Source organism: Neofelis nebulosa, chromosome 11, assembly GCF_028018385.1.
Source record: "Neofelis nebulosa isolate mNeoNeb1 chromosome 11, mNeoNeb1.pri, whole genome shotgun sequence".
Classification (NCBI taxonomy): Eukaryota; Metazoa; Chordata; class Mammalia; order Carnivora; family Felidae; genus Neofelis; species Neofelis nebulosa.
Window position 1 is genome coordinate 61,939,995 of NC_080792.1, and position 15,759 is coordinate 61,955,753.

Here is a 15,759-nt window from a genome sequence, read left to right on the forward strand (position 1 = left end):
AGGTCATGATCTCACAGTTCATGAGTTCAAGCTCCACATCAGGCTCTGTGCTGACAGCTCGGAGCCTGGGAGCCTACTTCATATACGGTGTCTCCCTCTCTCTCTCCGCCCCTCCCCTACTCATGCTCTGTATCTGTCTGTCTCTCAAAAATAAATGAGCGTTAAAAATTTTTTTTTAATTCACAAATAATACTCACTTAATTCCTTTCCAAGAAAACAGCCTTTCAGGGTTGAAAACTTTCTCAAATCGTTTTATTTTGTATGTGCTCATCCTACGTTCAATTGTAAAAAGAAACATTTTTCAGAGCAAGCCATCTTAGCACCTCTTCAGACTCAGCATAAACACAAGAAATAACCCAGGATTTGAGTGCCAGACTAGCTTTTTGAGGTGAGAGCTCCAGCTGGCCCAGGCTATCAGGTGCAAATCTCAGCTCCACCACTGACTGACTGTAAAGACTGGGGCAAGTGACTTAGTCCCCAGAGCCTCAGTTTCCTCACCAGCACAATGGTTAAAATAGCAGGACCATCAGAAAGATTAAATGAGTTACTATAAGGAAGTAAAGCGCTTAAAACAGGCTGGCACATCATAAGCACTATATAAATGCCATTTACAAAAGTGTAAATGGTCTTGTTTTCTGAGTCCCAAAGAAAACAATTGGTCATTAAATGTAAGTTTCAAGTCAGAATCCCCCAAGGGCACATACAAATCATTTATTCAACAGAGATTTGTTAAGGGTATACAAGTGCCAAGACAAAAATCTTTGCCCTTGTGGAGTTTATGCTCCTGGGCTTACATCATTCAAGGGCAACAAATGTCCCCCACACAGCATAAGTAAGGCTTTCACCAGAATGGTAGGTTTAAAGTTACAGTTAACGAGAGCCCTCAGGATGCAATGCTTCACTGAACTACTTACTGATAGTGGAAGCCAATGTCATGGTTGCCAGCAACCACCTTCAGCAGCACATGACGTGGGTGTCTGAATATTTTCTGAAACCGCTCCACATCATCTGCCCAGGCCTGTGGGAAAAACAGGTCACTGCTGAGAGCTACAGAAACCTCTCTTCCCTGTGGCTAAAAATATATGCTCCTTATTCTGATAAGTTAATTACCCTGTCCAAATCAGACGCTCATAGAGCTAATGTAGAACTTAGAATTTCCAATTCTATGTCATACTTCTTTTTCTAAGACTTAATATTTTATTTAATCTGATGCCAACTTTAATTAAGTGATACTCCCCCAGGGGCACCTGGGTGGCTCAGTCGGTTAAGCGTCTGACTTCAGCTCAGGTCATGATCTCACGGTTCGTGAGTTCAAGCCCCACGTCAGGCTCTGTGCTGACAGCTCAGAGCTTCAGATTCTGTCTCCCTCTCACTCTCTGCCTCTCCCCCACTCACATTCTGTCTCTCTTTCTCTCTCTCTCAAAAATAAATAAACATTGAAAAAAATTTAAATTATATTCCCCCGTATTAAAACATTAGATGGCAATCCTCAAAATATTTGATTCATACATCCATTGTTTTAAGATCCCCTGAAAAGATCCCCCAAAGCCCAACCATGGACTCCAGGCTGATGATCACTCCAGATCTGGACACATTGTAAGAAGAGGCTCTTAGGAAATGCCAAGCAAATTTGTGTGTCTCAACCAAAACAAGGATGAGTACATCCCTCATCTTAGCATTTCTCCATGGTTACAACTGTGGGAATGAGAACGGATGGGATGTGGGGGAAAGACAAAATCCAACAAATATTTCAAGATTCTGCTGACATTTGCTTTAACTATTAAAGCTTGAGAATTAGGTTTGTATCATTCTGACTTTTATTAAGCCTAAAAACATCACTTGGACAAACACTAGGAAGACAATACTTAGTTGAATAGTAATTAACTTTATCCTAAAAGTTTTAAATAAGGTCCACGCTAGAGAAATATGCTGGATAGAGAGTCCTTCAATACATTTACAAAGACTTCACTTTAACATATAACATTTAAAGGTAGAATAACATAGGGGCACCTGGGTGGCTCAGTCGTTGAGCATCTGACTTGATTTGGGCTCAGGTCATGATCCCAGGGTCATGGGATTGAGCCCCACATTGGGCTCTGAGCTAATAGCACAGAGCCTGCTTGGGATTCTCTTTCTTCACCTCACTCTCTGCCCCTTCCCCTTCCCCACTCACTCTCTCAAAGTAAACATTTTTTAAAGAACACTAAAAAATAAAAATAAAGTTAGAATAACATAAAGTTAGAAAAACATAAAAACATAAAATGCTGCCCTTAATTTTCAAAATTAAGCAAAAGCAACATGTACATCAACCTCATTTTATAACTAGTTATTTGTCGCATATCCAACATGCAAAAGCAACATGTATATCCAACCTCATTTTATAACTAGTTATTTGTTGCATATAGTATTTCCATTACCTTATATCTAATTACAGACTAGATTCTAACGAACAAGGCAACCTTATAAATAGTGGGTTTCTATCAGATCTGGACCAAGACCTTCTTTGTATGCCTTTTGGGTTATCCTGGGAAATGCCAATGGATTTTTTTAAAAATATCCCACCCTCCAAAATCCCTTCTAAAAACCATTTGTGACTAAACATTTTCAACTAAGCAGCAAAACAGCTTTTTTCTTTTTTTCCATTAATTCCAGGAATATAATAAGCCAAATATTTTGACAGCTAGGGTGAGAACAGCCTTTCTCTTTGGTGATGGAAAGGCTTATGCCACCTCACTACCCAGATGGAGACCCCTACAGGCACAGTAGCCTCACACCAGGCCCCCAAGGCCCCTTCTGCACCTCTCCCTCAGAAGAAAGAAAAAGGAGAGTAGCAAGTAACTTTTATAGCACAGTTCTCATAATTTCGTGGTTAAATAAAAGAGCATTAAGTCAAATTATATTTCCATATGCATTCTGTAATTCTGCTGAAAAGCAACTTTGCACCCACCTTGCCTCTTTTTCCCTTTCTGAGAGGATCATGGGAATACACATTCCAACAAAGTAAGGTCTGACTAAACTACCTATTTCCTACATAAACAAATACCATTGATATTTGAACAAGAAGAATTTGAACTGTGTGGGTCGACCCATATGTGGATATAGACAGGACCATACTATATATATATACTATATATATATAATATATATATATTATATATACTGTATATATATACTATATATATAGATATAAAGACAGGACCATACTATAAATGTATTTTCTCTTCCTTAAGATTTTCTTCATAACATTTTCTTCTCTTAGCTTACTTTATTGAGAGAATACAGTATAGAATACATGTAACATAAAAAAATATGTGCTAATTATGTTAACAGTAAGGCTTCCGGTCAATAGTGGGACATTAGTAGCTAAGTTTGAGGAGAAGCAAAACTTATCCACAGATATTTGACTACACAAGGTCAGCACCCCTAACCTGGCATTGTTCAAGGATCAACTGTCTAAGATTAGCTTAACTCAAGGTACAGATCCTAATGACCTTCAAGATAGACGATACATTTTTAATATTGGTAGTAAGCAAAACTTCCAACTCTCACTGATACTGCTTCATGGATTTTCTGGGCTGCCTGTGCTGCACCCTGAAAGCAGGATGGGATGAGGGTGCCCGGATCATAGGGTCCTACCTGGGGGGAGCTCCACTTCCCTTCATCAAAGATGTCCCCTAGGATGAAGACGACTTCTGGCTGCAACAACCATAGAGCTGTCTGGAAGGCTCTCTCCATTTGCCACTCCCTTGAGGCCAACAGGAAAAAGCACAGCATCAGTCTGTTTCTTAGGAGAGCCCAAATCTGTCTTATGGGCCATTTAAAAAGTGAGCTGAGGGTCGCCTGCATGGCTCAGTTGGTTAAACTTCTGACTTCTGATTTTGGCTCAGGTCATGACCTCACAGTTCGTGGGTTCAAGCCTTGCATTGGGCTCTGCGCTGACAGCGTGGTGCCTCCTTGGGATTCTCTCTCCTCTCTCTGCTCCTCCCGCACTTGCTCACACTTGCGCATGCATGCTGTCTCTCTCAAATAAATATTTAAGAATAAAAATTAAAAAAGGAAACTGAATGGTCCCATTCTCCTTCATGGCCCCACCCCTGCTTCCCATCCATGCTTGGAAGGGTCAGAGTCCATATCTGATTAAATGTGGGGAACAACAGCCCCCGGGGAGTCGGACTGCCCCGCCCACACATCTTAAAGGCTGACTTCCCCCTATGTGACACCCACAGATCAGGCCCCACACACACTGTACCCCAGAAGCCATCCCTCATGACAGCCCGGGAGGTCAGGGAGGGCTCAACGCAGCTTCCAAAGATGCCTCGCATAGACTGATTTTGCACCACACCAAGGAGATGATAGCATCTGGCTTAAGTTTCACTTTCTTCTTGAAGGGACCTCAACTTCCTACGTGCCTTCAGAATTGGGAGGAGATAATGAGAGAATCAGACTAGCTAATACCAAAACTGTAAATCCTAGAGACTTCCGACATCCAAGAAATCATCCCATTGGTAAGACAAGTAAATGAAAAGAGCTGGGGATCTAGAACCTGACAGGCACTCCAGCTGCACCCATTAACCACTTGTGTGGCCTTGAGGATGCTGCCTACTCTCTCTGATTTCTATTCTTCATTAGTAGACAGTAATAATAAAACCTATGTCTCTCATAAGACAGTTATGGGATTAAATGAGATAGCATCTGTTTTTTGTTTTGGGGTTTGGTGTTTTTTTTAGTGTTTTATTATTTATTTTAGAGAAAGAGAGAGTGTGAGCAGGGGAGAGGCAGAGAGAGAGGGAGACACAGAATCCGAAGCAGGCTCCAGGCTCTGAGTTGTCAGCACAGGACCCGACACAGGACTCAAACTCACGAACTGTGAGATCATGACCTGAGCTGAAGTCAGATGCTTAACTGACTGAACCACCCAGGCGCCCCTACATGAGATAGCATTTGTAAAGTGCCCAGCACAGCACCAACACACAATAGGTGTTCAAACATGTTAGTGCTTTCTCGACCCACCCTCCCCTCTCCCTGACCAACTATGACCTGTGTCCTATTCCTCAGGATTCCAATTCTTCCTCCTTTTTAAGGCATCCTCCTGGCTGTTTTTCCTCTACCCAAGGGGACTGTGACATCCCGGGGCACATAAATAGGGGAAGGTAATTTGGGGTCAGAGAAGACTGGCCAGGCCCCATGTAAACTGCTGCGTGGTGCACCCCTTCATTCAAGATACCTCCCAAAATTCATTTCTCAGTTTTTCTTGATTGAATGTTAGTCACCCTGGAGAAGAAAGCACCTAGAAACAGCAGCAGCAGGAGGGCAGGGAAGAAAGCTCAACTGGTAAAACCCAAATGAAGCCCAAGGAAATCTCACCCTGGCCCTTCTCTATCTCATGCCTCCTTTGGTTTAAAACTCTGAGTAAAGAAGGAAGGCCCCATCCATCTTTCCTTCTTTTGTCTCGCCTTTGTCACTCACCTCTAAGGACATTACACATCTCACCCCCTCCCCACCCCCAACGTAAGGTTCCTCCATATCCGAAGTGCTCATGGATATTCCTGATAGTAAAGGTTAAAGACCTGCACAAATGCAGTCATGATGAGGAAAAGGGGGCAGGGTAGTGCGTCACCAAGAACAAGAAGAGAGCTCTGATGCCCTGGGGTAGAAAGCCCCATCAGTCGCCTTTCGGTGGGCATTCTTCACAATGGCCAAAAGTGGAAGCATCCATCAACAGGTGAATGGAGAAACAAAATGTGGTCTACATATACAACGGATATTATGCAGCCTTAAAAGGGAAGGAAATTCTGACACATGCACAACATGGATGAACCCTGAAGACATCATGCTAAGTGAAATAAGCCAGACACAAAAGGACAAATACTATATGACTCCATTTATATGAGGAACCTAGGGTGGAGACATCCATAGAGAGAGAAGGTAGAATGGTGGCTGCAGGGGCTGGGGTGGAGGGGGAAGGAGGGGTCAGTATTTCATGAGGACCAAGTTTCAGCCTGGGAAGATGAAAAAGTTCCAGAGACGGCTGGCAGTGATGGTTGCACAACAATATGAATGTACTTGATGTCACTGAAATGTACACTTAAAATTGTTTACGATGGTAACTTTCATGCTATGTGTACTGTATCACAGTTAAATTTTTTAAAAAGTCTTCTGATGGGAAAGCAGATGGATTATGCTAGGCAGGTCTAAGTGGGATAGACAGGACCTGATCCTCTCCCCAGGGTGAAAGCCACATATCTGCTCAAGTAGGCTCAAAACTACACACCATTGGGGCGCCTGGGTGGCTCAGTCAGTTAAGTGTCTGACTTCAGCTCAGGTCATGATCTCACAATTCATGAGTCTGAGCCCTGCATCAGGCTCTGTGCTGATAGCTTGGAGCTGGGAGTCTGCTTCAGATTCTGTCTCTCCCTCTCTCTCTGTCCCTCCACTGCTCATGCTCTCTTTCTCAAGAATAAACATTAAAAAAATAAAAAATAACTAAAAAAAATAAAATCATAAACTACACACCATTGCCTGCAAGAGAGGACCACCAACCCAGCTCTGTTTCTCCCCCTGCCCAGGAGAAAAGGGAAACCTACCTTGACCGGCCATACCCATGTGCTGGACCTTACTGTGGGCATTTTCCTCATACAGCCCATAAGGTCTCTGTTACTAACAAGGAGGCAGAGACAGGCTTGGAGGAGCCCTAGTAACCTGTCCAAAGTCACAAGACTCAAACCCAGACCTGCTTTCCAAATTCTGGGTCCTTCTAAATAACAGATGCTCAGCAAATGGTATGTTTAAGGAAAAGTCCAATGTCCCATGTGTCCTTCTTTGAGAAGAAAATAACTAATGAGTACCTTGACCTATGGAGAGAGACTCTCTACCAGAAAGATTCAGAATCAGAAAGATTTCTGACTGTAGCTCCTACCTTCGTAATTTGTCTAGCCAATGGCCTCGTATTTCCCCAAGCAAGTGAGTATCAGCCAAAAACATGGCTTTCAGAGTCTCTTGTCCACTGTTGTGGGCTGGAGTTTTCACCTCAGGCCAATCGCATCGAAAGATCACTAAGTAATAGATTAAAAATTCGCAGAATAGAAGTGCAGCAAAGACAACGGCTATGAGTTTCGACAGCAAGAAACTCCTCCTCCTTAACAGACAAAGATGCTGCCTTCCAAACCCCAGCCTGATCAGGGCCATCTCTCCTGCCCAGGAATTGCCAGCAATCAGGAGTGAAATCCATCAAGAATTCACCAGGGGGGACTGTGGAATCCTGCATAAGGTGCGGCAGGTGTCCAGGGCTTAGCCATGTACCTACAGGGAAAAGAGAAATGATTGGATTACGTTCTGTAATAATGCCACACACACTATCTCATTCTTTTAAGAACTAATGAGTTCCAGAATCCTACCTATATTGCCAAATACATGAAGTGTCCAATACTTGTACAAGAATACTATGTCAGATTATGCTAGAAGAATGATCTTCCCGCTAGAAAAAGTTTTACTACCACTTTGGAAATCATTAAATAACAATCTGTCCAGACAATGTTAAGGTAGGACACATAATAGGGAAAGTCAACAAATATTAAGTAAGAGTAACTTGAACCCCAAAAGGATTCACTGCCCTTCCTGGACCTTACAAATCAACAGGCCAGAAGCCCCCTGCATTGCATTGCCTCTGGTATGAATTCATCACTTTTCCACACTGCTTTTCCACAAAAGAAGTGAATATTCACAGACAATGTGCTTCAGGGATCCGAGCAATCCATTCCACTCTAGGCTCGGAGCCTCACAGAGCACACATCTGTCAATGATGCATTCGGATTATATGTTTCACAAACATGGGTTTTCACTTGCAAATCGGCCTTAAAATTCTGGATGGCCTTCTGTCAGAAGACATTTATGTGCCATGGTTTCTCTATGGGAAACTTTAAAATGTTTATGGATTTTTGGAATCATAAATGAACTTTGCATCCTATTTAAAAAAAAAAAAAAGCATTTACTTTTGACACATATGAAGAGAAAGGCTGGTACATGGACGACCTGAAATGGGCTTTAAAAAGTGGCATGTTGGTGGGGAGGGTGGGGTCAGGGAGCGGTGCACCTTGGTGGCTCACTCAGTTAAGCGTCTAACTCTTGATTTCAGCTCAGGTCTTTGTGTCACAGTTGTGAGTTGAACCTTGCAATGGGAGGGGAGTGAAGTCCACTTAAAAAAAAGAAAAAGTGGAATGCTACTAAAGTTCTTCCTCTTATGCTCAAGATGAGGATCTTAGGGGCGCCTAGGTGGCTCACTCAGTTAAGCATCCAACTTTGGCTCAGGTTATGATCGCACAGTTCATGGGTTCAAGCCCCGTGTCAGGCTCTGTGCTGACAGCTCGGAGCCTGGAGCCTGCTTCGGATCCTGTGCCTCCCTCTCTCTTTGCCCCTCCCTTGCTTGTGTGTGTGCGCACGTGCGCTCTATCTCTCTCTCTCTCTCAAAAATAAATAAATAAACATTAAAAAAAAGAAAAAAAAAAAAAGGATGAGGATCTTAAAGGGTAGTGACCTGGTGGCTGCAGAGAACTCAGATATGGGAAAAACTCCAGAAGTCTCAGAGTGGGTGGGGGCTATGAGAGACATTGACCACAGATGCTCACTGAGCTAATATATACAGAAAAGCCCTTTCTGGGGAAATGATGTTCTAAGATGAATGCAGGAACCTTCATATGGTTGACAGACAAGGGGTCATGAACAGTCTCATTCCTGGAGGATCTACAACAATGTCTGCAAAATTCCGTTTCCAGAGCTGTTCATGTTTGCATGTAAGCCCGAGTCCCTATAAAAGGCCCTCGCTTACTGCACAGCAGAGTTCTGTATACCCATTGAGATACAGGACTTTTTTTTAATCTTACCTACAGGGTAAGATTAAAGAAAACTAAGTGGGGGTAAACATAAAAATTACCTAAAGAAAAATAAGTGGGGGTAAACATGTATTTTGAGCCATTACCAAAGGTTCAAAACATAACCCCAGAATTGAAAGTGCCTTCAGAAACTGAAAGATGATGGATACACTTCACGCTTCTCCAAATGGAGCTGTGACAATGGTCTGCTGGACTACGAAGCCCTCACTCCCATCTATGGCTTTTCAGAAAAGAAGAAATGAGAGGATAGGAGGGGAATGAATGGCTCTGTGCCCAAGCCTTCACTTTCTTCCACCTGCTCTCGAGTGGCATTCTTACTGGGAAGTATTTGATTAAAGAGGGAACAGGACTCGAATGCCAGATTTTAAATGCATCCTTTCAGACAGAGAGATCAAAAGCAGCTGTGCATGTAACCTGGGCTCAAATGCTCTTCCTGGAACTCTACTCAGAACATCCATAGTATCTTTGTCAAGCCGGTCTGACCACCGTGACCATGTGCCGGTCTGACCACCGTTACCATGTGCCATACCTTGTCCTTGTACTTAGAACCTCCTCGCCCCCTCTGTTTTCTCTAAGGTTGAACCCCTGTGCCACATAACTAAAATCATCGTACTTTATCTTCTAACTGGGGACTCCTCTGAGAGTGAAAGGTGGCACTAACAATAATAAAAAAACAGGGCAGTTCTGGGCAACTCGGGGGGTGCAGCCACCCCGTAAGGCTCCAGCCCATAAGGCTGGTGCTTAATCTGATGCAGGTGAGGAGAAAGCAAGGACTCCTGCTGTCATCCACTTATCAGCAGTCAAACTCCAGAAGGAGGTACAATTGCTGCCAGTAACAACTAAGGGTATGGATTTTGTTTGGGTGATGCTCATAAGAGAGAGACAAAGACTCTAAGGAACAATGAATATATTTCTTAATACCATCCAATTTCCTTTGTTTTGATTCAATCAAATATGTCTGAAGCAACCATTTGGTCTTAATGTCTCATTTTCTTTCAAAAGGTGGAAGGATCTCCTGAAATCCTAAAAACAGCGGCTGAAACTTCCTAAAACTTTAATGTCTCCTCACGCCGCAGAGGACAAGTTGAGAGGAAGGAATGCCAGCCTTCTGGAGTTAGCCTCAGAATTCTCTTAACATGCACAGCTTTGCTCTTTACAGGCTCCAAGTTCCCGAGGTAAAAACCAGAATGACAACTTTCTAATTGCTTCTCTACACCCACCTCCTTTCATCAGAGAAGCTGGTTTCGGTGGTGATAGCTAAGATCCAGGAACACAGCAAAGGAAGATGGGTGGCCTGGAGCACCGCAGGCCCACCCTGCCCTCCAAGTGCAGCAGAGAGTGGGGGCCAGGAGCCGAGGGGACACAAAGCTGCAGTCTGTCAGCTTCCCTGGACCAAGGGAGCAGAACAGGACCCACAGAGACAAGCCACGGGTTTGCACTCACAGGTGGCGCTGGCTCTCCCCGACCCGGTTCCCAGGTTCCCATTGGATCCTGCTGAGGCTCAGCCTGACCCCTGCCTCCAGGCTGACTGCAGCAAAGGCAGGGAACAATTCCTCAGCTTAAGGAAGGCCACGTGGCAACAAAAGGTTGGGGGAGCCCCTGCCCTTCCCTCAAGCGTCTGTGTTCTTTTTTCCACAAAGAAATAAAAGATATTCCACACAGAGCCATTCAGCCAGAAGACTCAGAATGAAGGAAGGGAGGAAGGGAAGGAGGAAGGGAGGAAAGGAAGGAGAGAGGGAGGGAAGGTGAGAGGGAGGGTAGGAGGGAAAAAAAAAGGAAAGGCAAAGAGGGAGAGCAAGCTGGCTGGTACTGTTCCATACTTTCTTGAGAAAACCCTAACACCATGTCAATCAGCTCTCCAGTATAGTGTGATCACTTTTAAGAAATAGAACTCCTCAGCAGAGTGAAAACCATTATTTGACAACCTCTGACACCAAATCCTTAAATCAAAAATTCCTTTTGCTCAAATCTTGGGAAACTACTGCTCCTTCTCTATCCAAACTCATCGTGTTACTCATCAAAGTAGTATCTCCAATGTGGTCTTCAATGTTATGGTCAAAGCATATCCCCTTTTACCTCCTGAAATGAAGACAGTAATTTTTAGGGCTGATGGGGTGGGGAGGGATCCAATCTCTCCCTAGAACTGACACAGCAAGGCCCCCATGCCAGGTGCACATTACGTAATGAGATGCCACTCCTACCTTATGGCTGCTTCCAGATGGGTATAAAGTGACCTCCTCCTTGGGTTCAAGCCAACTTGCACTTAAGCCAACCCCAGGGACAGCGCTGCATCCTCGTTTTCTGATGCAGCTGACCTGTGAAAAAAAACATGCTGACCACCAGCCATTGGGAGCAAAGGACACTCCACTCCTGGAGCAGACATGGGACAACTGAGCCTACCTTTCTTGGTAGGAAACAGGAAAACCGAAGAGCTCTATAGGGAATCAGCAGCCACTTATTCGTCTTCCAGTATTTTCTCCTACGTTATGAATACCCACCAGCAGAGAGAGTAGCTACAATGAATTGGACAAAACCCCACCTACTGCTCAGCTCTGCTACATGTGACCTTGGGCAAGCCACTTACCCTTTCTGAGCCTCATCATGGGGGTCACAGCACTTGCCTCCACTGATGTCATGGAGATTGACAGAAATAATGTTCACAAATTTTTTTTTTAATGAAGCAGGTATATCAGGATTAGACTAGACAGTAAACCTTACAATCTGATGAATTTCAACAGGCTCAAGGCAAGGGAACTCAATTCAAATGGCCATAATCAGATTAGGGAGAATGAAGCCCAGTGGAGAATAAAGGCCAGAAATTAGAATCTAGAAGCTGTGGCCATCTTCGGCTGTCTTCCCCACTCATTTACTGAGTTGAACTTTCTAATGCTTGACATCCAAAATCCGCATACCCTTCCCTTACTAGAAGTAAACTTGAAATTTTATCTCAACCATAATATGTAGGCCAATGATTTAAAATCTCCACAGCCACACAGCCTGAATAACTAAATGCTACTATATCTTCCACATCCAGGCTTTTACAGGCTAACAGAGAGAAACTGTGTTCTTTCTAAGACAAAATGGAAGGAGGGTCTGGTCCTTTATCAGAACACTGTGGAGTGCTCCACCCAGGCCCAGATATGGCCAGCTCTTCCTGCCTCCTCAGTGAATACATGGGGGGAAAAGATTTTTATCCATCTTATATCACTAGATGTAAAACTAAGCTATGAGGGGTTTCAATAAAGATGATATTCTCTGCGTGTTAAGTGCTTGTGGTTAAGTGATGAAGAATTCTGCCCATATGAGACGCTTTCCTTTGCATGTAGCAGATTTGGGTTCAAAACGCAAAATTACTGAAATGTTCGTGTTTTCACCCCCCAAGGTCAATTTGTCAGTTTTATTAAACTCGGTGAATGATATCCCAGCGGTGTGGGGGGCCGGGCCCCGGTGCCAGGCTGAGACCGGGTCGAGCAATGTTCCCTGTTGACTCAAGCCAACCCGGTGGTTCCCCCTCCCATTCCCCCACTCTCAAGGGCATATGAAAGCCTTGTCAAGGCTGAGAAAGTTAATTCCTGAAGCCTGTGGTCTGCAGGTGTTGGCAGTAATGCTACCTCCCTTTTTCTACCCCGAGTCAGATAGAAACAAACATGGGAATTGTGTTTTGCTAGCAATCTTATCAACAAGTTCTTGTTGTGACCCGTCTAGAAAATGCACAAGAAACACAGAACTAAATGTTTTGGTTGGCAGCGATTATGTGAAACCTGTTTATTCTTAGAATGGCCTGACCCATAAGAGTCTGGATATAAAAGATTGTGTACAGCAACAATAAAGCCGTCACTTGGGCCATCAGCCCAGGGGGCCCTCCTGTTCCCAAACTTTCTCTTCTCTCTTTTTTCTTGCATTCCCCTACCCTCAGGACCCTGACCTGCTGGTCGCGACACAGCGGGAAAACAAACTATACAGGCCTCCCAACAATGTTCAGTCTGGCTGGGATCAAAAGGCAGATGCACTCCCCTCAGGACCCCTCCCGACTTGTCTCTAAGAGAGCTACACTTGATATTAAAGGTCCCAGAGGGCCCTGGTAAAAACTAAAGTGCGGAATCTGGAGATTTTGATTTCTACCACCGACACACTCCGTATTCCTGACATCACACACGATGGCACATCTCCCAACCCAGAATTTTTCAAAAAGCCAAAAGAAACCCATCTCTGGTTCATGAAATCAGTTTGGCGGTTTGTGACCAGAGTTTTAAAAAATTAGATAGAAGAAAACAGAATAGAAAAAATTAGCCTGCACTGTACAGAGTCAAGGCAAGGCACCATAAAGTTTATTTCACCAAACTTTTGCTTCCACTTTTCAGTACACGGATCTGTGTGTCCTGATCATGATATAAAATACATTTCTCATTGCACTAGTCACCGTCTTCATATCCCGCCTCTGCCAGTGCCCAAGATAGTGCCTGCAAACAGTAAGTGCTCGATACACATCCACGGAGTTAACGACCCCCATTTAAAGCTTACTGTCTCAAACATTCTAGAATTACAAACATATATTATCACTCTTCTGGTCTTTAAATGCTTCACAGTCTCCAGTCATAGGAACAAGAGGAACAGCTAAAGAAGATGTACCTGTTCCCTCTGGTCAAAGGGCCAAGCAGGAATTTAAAGATGGGCAAAACAGGTGGCCAGAACACATTTTCTCACCAGACCCTGTGTGGAACTCTTCCAAAGAAAAGTTTGAGTGGCCCTCTGATGGAAGGGAAGTAATCTTCCCTGAGCCTTTTTGGAGAAAAGAGCTTTCTTTCTAAAAGGGAAGTACATGACTTTCATGTACTTGCTTGGTAGCTCCTGGGTTCTCTCCTAAGCCCCGGGGATGGCATGATCCAGCAGCTGGGGAAGTCTATATCCCAGTTGTATTATTTCCTAGTATGTGATCTCATGCAAGTTGATCAAAAACAAGCAAACAACAGCAAAAAAAAAAAAAAAAAAAAAAAAAACCAGAAAAGGATGAGGGGGAGAAACAAGATCGTTATTATGAAAAAAAATTAATAATAATAATAAGCATTGATGAGAATGTGGAGAAATTGCAATGCATGTGTACTGTTGGTAGGAATGTAAAATGGTGCAGCCACTATAAAAAACAGTGTGGTGGTTCCTCAAAAAATTAAAAATGGAACTGCTACATGATCCAACAATTTCACTTCCAGGTAAACATTCAAAAGAACTGAAAGCAGAGACTCACATATTTGTACACCCATGTACACAGCAGCATCATTCACAACAGTCAAAAGGTGGAAACAACCCAAATGTCTGTCAATTGATCAATGGACAAACAAAATGTGGCACGTGTATATATATAATGGAATATTCCTCAGTCCTTTAAAAGGAAAGAAATCCTGACACATGCTACAATATGAATGAATCTTGAGGACATGATACTAAGGGAAATGAGCCAGTCACAAAGAGACAAATACTATGTGATTCCATTTATAAGAGGTAACTAGAGTCATCAAATTCATACAAACAGAAAGTAGAATGGGGGTTACCAAGGGGCTGGGAAAAGGGAAAACAGGGAGTTGTTGTTTCATGGGTGCAGATCCAGTTTTGCAAGATGGAAAAGCACTAAAGATTGCGCAACAATGTCAACCCTACTGAACTATACACTTAAAAATGGAGTACAGAGAGATTCAGAAGCATCAGAAGACAAGCCTCAGACTGGAAGAAAATATTTACAAAACACACTTCTAATAAAGGACTATTATCAAACATATACAAAGAACTCCTAAAATTCAATAAGAAAACAAACAGCCCAGGGGTGCCTGGGTGGCTCAGTCGGTTAGGCGGCCAACTTTGGCTCGGGTCATAATCTCGCGGTCCGTGAGTTCGAGCCCCGCGTCGGGCTCTGTGCTGACAGCTCAGAGCCTGGGGCCTGTTTCAGATTCTGTGTCTCCCTCTCTCTGACCCTCCCCCATTCATGCTCTGTCTCTCTCTGTCTCAAAAATAAATAAACGTTTAAAAAAAGAAAAAAGAAAAGAAAAGAAAAAAGAAAAGAAAAGAAAAGAAAAGAAACAGCCCAGTTAGAAAGTGGGCAAAAGTAACACAATAGATCTTACACATTCTCATCACACACCACAAACAAAAATAACCATGCGATTGGATGGATGTTTTAGTTGATGGTTGTGTAGACTGTGATAACTACTTCACTATAGGGACGTATCTCAAATCATCACATCATACATTTTAAATATGTACAATTTTACTTGTCAATTATATCTCAATATAGCTGGGGGGAAAATGAAAAATTAATAATTGAAAATAAATTTAAAACGGGCCGAAGACCTTCAAGGACAGCTCACCAAAGAAGTATAATGGCAAATAAGTATATGAGAAGCTCCACATCATAGGTCATTAAAGAAATGCAAATTAAAACAAGAACAAGATACACACCTATTAGACACACACACAAATTAGAGTCACCAAAATCCACAACACTGGCCACACCAAATGCTGGCGAGGATGTGGAGTAACAGACCATCTCCTTCATTATTAGTGGGAATACACAAGGGCACAGCTACTTTGGAAGACTGTTCGGCAGTTTCTTACAAAACTAAACATACTCTCACCCTGTGATCCAGCAATTGTGCTGCTTGTTATTTTACCCAAATGAGTTGAAAACTTACATCCACACAAAAACCTGCACACAAACATTTACAGCAGCTGTTTTCCTAACTGCCAAAACTCTGAAGCAACCAAGATGCCCATTCAATAGGTGAATGGATAAATAAACTGTGGTACATTCACACAATGGAATATTATTCAGTGCGAAAAAGAAATGAGCTATCATGCCATGAAAAGGCATGCAGGAACCTTCAAT

The 15,759-nt window shown here is 43.2% G+C and overlaps 1 protein-coding gene across 20 annotated transcripts in view; it reads right to left on the reverse strand.

Annotated features, from left to right (window-relative positions):
• Window positions 1-15,759, reverse strand: part of MPPE1 (metallophosphoesterase 1) — a 58,284-nt gene that overhangs the window by 4,859 nt on the left and 37,666 nt on the right. For 16 of the 20 annotated variants that reach the window (XM_058692746.1, XM_058692741.1, XM_058692735.1 and 13 more), the window contains 5 exons: window positions 11,087-11,200; window positions 6,917-7,299; window positions 3,637-3,745; window positions 915-1,018; window positions 198-272 (listed from right to left, as the gene is read on the reverse strand). In XM_058692746.1, coding sequence (XP_058548729.1) covers window positions 198-272; window positions 915-1,018; window positions 3,637-3,745; window positions 6,917-7,185 — 557 coding nt within the window. In that variant the 5' untranslated portion in view covers window positions 7,186-7,299; window positions 11,087-11,200. Of the gene's footprint in view, window positions 1-197; window positions 273-914; window positions 1,019-3,636; window positions 3,746-6,916; window positions 7,300-8,089; window positions 8,246-10,105; window positions 10,287-11,086; window positions 11,201-15,759 lie in introns of those variants that run through there. The other 4 variants (XM_058692750.1, XM_058692751.1, XM_058692747.1 and 1 more) reach the window with 3 other exon arrangements.